This window comes from Dermacentor albipictus, chromosome 8 (assembly GCF_038994185.2).
Source record: "Dermacentor albipictus isolate Rhodes 1998 colony chromosome 8, USDA_Dalb.pri_finalv2, whole genome shotgun sequence".
NCBI lineage: Eukaryota > Metazoa > Arthropoda > Arachnida > Ixodida > Ixodidae > Dermacentor > Dermacentor albipictus.
This window is the reverse complement of record NC_091828.1, coordinates 79,700,360-79,706,359: the sequence shown is the minus strand read 5'-3', so window position 1 is coordinate 79,706,359 and position 6,000 is coordinate 79,700,360. Positions and strand designations below refer to the sequence as shown.

The following is a 6,000-nucleotide window of genomic DNA, read 5'->3' as shown; positions in this document are numbered from 1 at the left end:
CTTTGTTGCATGAAAAAATAATAATAACACATGCCAACTGCTCTTTAGTCTTCTATCAATGTACGTCCAGGAAAAGCCAAGAAAGTTAGAGGGAGGGGGGGGCTTTAAAATGTGTATTTTACAACATACAGAATGACCGCTACCGTGGACAACATGCACGCCAACTCCGGTGAGTTTAGGTGTGGGCAGTTTCTTTTTGCTCCAGCAGGCACAGTTCCTGCCACCACATAACAAACGTAAGTTCGAATACAAAAGTTTGGATGGGACACACCTCGCTCACCATTATGGAACGCGATAAAACAATTACTTTTGAGGTAAAGTGCCACTTCGCAGTGGCAGTGGCCGGGAATAGATTTCAGCGGGGGGGGGGGGGGGGGGGGGGAGGCACGCACTTGACCGTGGGATGTGTAGCTAGTCAAACGAGCATCGTCACATGTCGTGCGGTACGCCACATATTTCGATACGCAAAAATCTGGGGGGTGGCAAAGAGAGGGAGGCAAGTGCCAGGTGTCCCCCCTCCCCCTAATCTTCGATACCTTGCATTTTGCGCAAATGTATGTTGCTTTGCACTTGCCAACCGACATTTTACATATTTGTGCTGTACATTATTTGTGACGGGAAAAATGAACGTCGTAACACATGTTGGCAGTAAATAAACTAGCTACGACAAGTGGCCTTCGTTGCACTGTGGCAGGAACTGCTAGTAATTCATTCGATTGTTTTTCCCATAAGATCACTGGATAATATAATGAAGTTTTATATGAAAATATGAGGCAAATATATGTAGAACAATCCAACTGATTGCCACTTTTCATCTAATTATAACTGAGAAGTTATTATTAAGACTAATTATCCAAATAGGTGGAACGAAAAAAAAATGATCTGAGTATCTCGAAGTGATGGCAAACAGCATTACCTTTGTTCTGACCAGCTACATGGGATTTGCATATATTTAGGGTTTGGCAAAAGTTACGTGGGACACCCTCTATAGTATAACTGCTCTAACAAGTAAAGACCTTTCCGTATATGTCACACGCAGCTGCATTACATGCACTGAAGGTATGGGGCAATGAAAGTAGCACGCAAACATTCAAGAGGCAAGACGCATTTAACACAACTTATGGACAGTTTTTATTAGCACAAAACACTACTTAGGGCGACACTATTGGTCGGCTGAAAAAACATGGCACGCCGTGTAGCGAGTGTCATCGATCCGTGCATTCCAGGATCTCTGCTGTTCCAAACAGAAAATGCAAGTACCACGAGCCAACGGGCTCGCATGCAAAACGTCGCCACGTTCAACGAGTACATACAAAAGCACAACTGACTGCCATGCGTTCAACATGTCCGACAATGCTCTAACTTTCCGCCTAGGCACTGCATTGTCAAGGCTTGAGTGTAATGTGTATATATATATATATATGTCATAAACCTATGCTTCTCTCGAGGGTAACAAAAAAAAAACACACATCGGGAATTTACATATTCACAAAACACGAGTGTGTGAAGTGCACATACACACCACCCCAGTTTACATACGCTTTGCAGTTTGCACACAAATGCACAGAGATGTCTCGCAAAGGTTTTACGCACGTCAACTAAAACCTACGTAGCATTGGACATCAAGCAACTGCAACGAAACTTTGCACTTGGCCAAACATAGTAAAGCTACAATAAAACGTCTTTTAGAAAGAAAGCAAAACGTTGCTCGCAACATTTGCTGAAACATCTGGCTTCAGCACTACCAGTCCCCCCCCCCCTCCCCCTTGCCCCCTAGAATTGTTCTCAAATATACAACAAAATAACAAAAATATTTGCCTCCAGAATGTGCAGGAGTGATATATACGTTGCAATTAAAAACCAATTTTTATTTTCAGGTGAGTTCATATAAAATGTTACACAGATGCTGTGCACATAACCTTGAGATCAATGGCATACGGTCGATCAAACATTAAAACATGTCTGAAGCAACATTTCTTTCTTTTTTTTCTTTTCGTACATTCGGTAGTGTATCCATACAGTATATCTGTAACAAGTATAAAGCACTGCAAAATGCAGTCAACTCAAGCCTACTAAATAAATCAGCATAACTCAAAAGAGGTTAATAAACAAAGCAAAACAAATTAGCAGTATTACTAAACAACTTGACTAACAAAGAAAAGCAAGGCTTTTTTTTTTTGTGGTGTGCTGCTGGTGGCTGGTCTAACAAACTATGAGAAAATCTGCATTTTCTTCCGCCAAGACATGCAGGAAAAGCCTGCAGTCACATGGCGACCCCATTCAAAGCAGTAGGTAGCTTTCACCTCCTTCTAGACACGTACTTTCAATGTGTCCGCCCTTTTCTTCAACATCAGCATCTCGGACCAAAAGAAATGAGATGATGGCTGTGGTCAGCTTTTTAAGCACATTCATCATGCTTTATCAATGTGCGCGAACGATTTGACCAATCGTAATCGTCTAAAGAAATTTTGCACAAGCAATGGACGCCATCTGGAGTGACCCAAAAGTGATCGGCCTTGATGAAACATGGTTAAATCGGTGCTTGTGAGGATGAGACAAAGAATGAATGTACAGAGGACAATCGCTGAACTTCAACTGAGCTTAGTCCTCTGTGTAGTCTCTCTCTGTCGCGTCCTTACATGTGAAAATTTAACCATGTTTCATCAAACCAGTAGCCAACTAGCCCGTCTAAGTCCCTTATCTGTGGTCGGCCTTAACATTAACCAAACTGTATGAGCGGTCACTTCTGGCTGAATGGTGACTTGATCTTCAGTGAAAACGACACTCCAGGATAGCAGTAGTAAAGGACAAACTAAACTGGCGTATCGTTTATACGTCTTTGCAAGGAATCAGCTGTGGAAGGGAGTTTAACCCTGCTTCCTCAAACGCAACGCATTCACCTTCGAATTGTTTCAGACTGGCATGCTCCTGAAAAGTGTCTTTAGCCAAGACCACTGTAGGGAAGTGCTACCAACATAGTATTCAAGCATAAAAAAAATGGCACAAACAAGGACACAACCACTGTTCTTCAGCTAACGGTTTGTATTGAAACTATGTGAACATTTTGTACCGCAACAAATGCTTCGACACATAAGTCAGAAACACTAAGATACATGAACATTTCATACAGCATGAAACCCTTTGATAGGTGAAACATTACACAGTCAGTTATCCGCTGTATAAAACAATCGCATCTTTTTGACAAACACTCATCTGAGAGGACACTTGAGTTGATTGACCCTGCTTCACATTTGCGTCATTTTTCTTTTTTTTTCACTGTATGACAATGACTGTATGAGTGCACTTCTAGCCTACAAGTTCGCCCTTACAGCGTTAAATACTCAAGTCTACAGCCACTTTGTATAATCAGGCAAGGGGATCATGTTAATGCTATGTTGCATGAAATACAAAATAACAAGCAAAACTCTTTCTTTAGTGCGATCACGTGTTCGATTAGCTCAGCACAAGAAACAGCACAAGAGAATGATAGCGCATTGGGATAAGAGAAGACGCAATACATAAAACTAAATGCATGTAAACTAACTTGCGACTGCTAACCCTTCAAGGCACGACCTCATTTGCATTACCAGCCACCAAACATTGCACACACTTTGGGCAAGAAACATACCTTAACTTTGCTAAGCAGTCACCACTATACCACACACGTTTCAGAGCTCCAATGCCACCCTATGATTGCATTTATATTTCCACAGGCAGGAAAATAAAGCCTCACAGCAGCACCTGCTGCCAGCGTCCTTTCACCGTCAGAGTGAAACAAAGCATTAAACGCTCCCAAAATGTAATTGCCATAGGGTCGTGCCGTTTTCTCATCCCCATGAGTAAAGATGGCCACCGGCCAATAAAAACTAATCCATCATGACTCTACGCAGTGACACAATCTTTTCATATAAACGGCACTGTCATTTGCACACGTACCACCTAGTGCTCTAGCATCACAGCCGCAGTGCATGCACACAAAAAAGCTCTCACAACACGACGACAATGCGTCTGCCGACGCACAAAGCACGCCCTGACCCCGCCAAGCCATCACCCCACTAACTTCCACACACGTCCAAAGCAATGGCGACAAACAATGGCAACAATAACAACTACGAGAACAACTACAAGAAGAACAACAACAAAATAGAAAACGGTGGCTTGCATGGTTTCTTGCAAATGTCCCAAGAAGCACCGAAACAAACAAAAAGTAAAAAAAAAAACTGCGCATGCTTTATGCCAGCAGCAGCTTCTGTCAAAGCGCCGCACCATATAATTCTTTTTTCTGTCTGATATGAGGATGAAAAATAAAACTACAAAGATGGGCAGGAACATGGGATTGTGGGTCTAAAGAAGTCGGCAAGGGCCATCTTCAGAATGACCGGACGCCGGCAAAACGTCTGAACTCCTCGTACGTGACCCAAAATGTGAAAGACCATGGTGCCTGCAAAGTGGATTAAAGCAATTAGGGAGGAAGTGAAAAAATAGAGGCGAAAATCAGGATGAGTGCATAAATTTGGGGATGAAGTTGAGGGAAAATGCACACCAATTGCTCCGCAAGACATAATGCTTAATAGTGCCATTAAAGGATAGCTTGATGGCAGAATGTAACACAAATGTATAAATAACATAGCAAGCACAAATGACATAAGGCTGGCAAATTGTTTTGAGTTTGTCACCTTAAACTGGAGTTAGCGCTCTCGTGTCAACATTTTCATAATATATTCCTAAACCCGACCTAGCACAATGTAACCCAGATTGACCTAGCCTAACCTATGGCCCAAGTTTTCTACCCCGCTGTTAGCCAGAGATGTGGCTGAAAAGCTCCTCCTCCCAAGTTTCACCGCTTACGCAGTCATGGATTAAAGCGAATGACTGACCACTGGGGCTAAACACCTTAAAAACAAAACACAATGCGTATCGTTGCGCGCTCTCCGGCTGATCGCAAAGATACACCTGGGTTTTGACAGGCACCATAATGAAATGCTCAAGAAAATGAAAAAAAAAAATCTGGGTTCTTTCATGTGAGACAAAGCAGACGACACACACAAGCATTTGTACGTTATGTGCTTTATGCCCTGCCAAAAAGTTATATTACCTTTCATGACTTGAGTATATACCACATGATGAAAATTAGAACATGCTGTTGTTGTAGTGAAGGACTCCATAACTGCAGAAACATGCCGCTCTTTCATCATCATCACCTTGTTTTTGTCAGCTTCAAGATGAAGGCCTCTCACAGTGATCTCCAATTAACCTGGCTTGTGCCAGCTGACTCCACCTTATGCTGGCAAATAACCTAATCTCATCACACCACCTATTCCTCTGCCATTCTTGACTGCGCTTCCATTCTCTTGGTGCCCATCCTAGAACTGTAGTAGACCACCAGTTATCTGCCCTATGTCTATCACGCCCCACCCAACTTCATTTCTTCCTCTTAATGTCAACTGGAATATTGCCTACACTTGTTACCTCCCTAATCCATGCTGCTGTCTTCCTGTCCCTCATTGTTATGCCTAACATATCTTGTTCAATCGCTCGTTTCATGGGCCCTCACTTCTCACACGTCTTTGTTAACCTCCAAGTTTCTGCCCCATATGTTAGTACCGGCAATTGATTGTATACTTTTCTTTTCAAGGAAAGCGGTAGGGCTCCTGCTCATGACTGTTTGCTCCCACCAATTTTTACCCTGTCAGTTTCCTTCTCGTGATGGGGGTTCCCTGTAATTGGCCTCCTTTACTGTGCATCAAACCAGCACATGCGCACAGCCATTTTTGCATTTCGCTGTCATTGAAAAGGCAGCCACCACAGCGACCAGTCGAGCCCACCTCACGCTCGGCGGCAAACAGGAAAGGGAGAGCCGTGGGCACTGACCATGCGCGCCCAGATGGGGAAGAAGCCCTTGTAAAGTGCCTTGAAACCCTCGCCCCGTACTGTCTTGAGTAGGCAGTCTAGGGGGGAGCTGTAGAGCAGACCCCTGCACGAGCAACAAACAGCAAAATG

The 6,000-nt window shown here is 43.4% G+C and overlaps 1 protein-coding gene across 1 annotated transcript in view; it reads right to left on the bottom strand.

Moving 5' to 3' along the window:
• Nucleotides 1–1,847: 1,847 nt before the first annotated feature.
• Nucleotides 1,848–6,000, bottom strand: part of Ucp4A (Uncoupling protein 4A) — a 29,951-nt gene continuing 25,798 nt past the window's right edge. The window contains exons 9-10 of the mRNA XM_065427756.1: nucleotides 5,872–5,974; nucleotides 1,848–4,441 (exon numbers count right to left, since the gene is read on the bottom strand). Of these exons, the coding sequence (XP_065283828.1) occupies nucleotides 4,370–4,441; nucleotides 5,872–5,974 (175 nt within the window). The 3' untranslated portion in view covers nucleotides 1,848–4,369. The remainder of the gene's footprint in view (nucleotides 4,442–5,871; nucleotides 5,975–6,000) is intronic.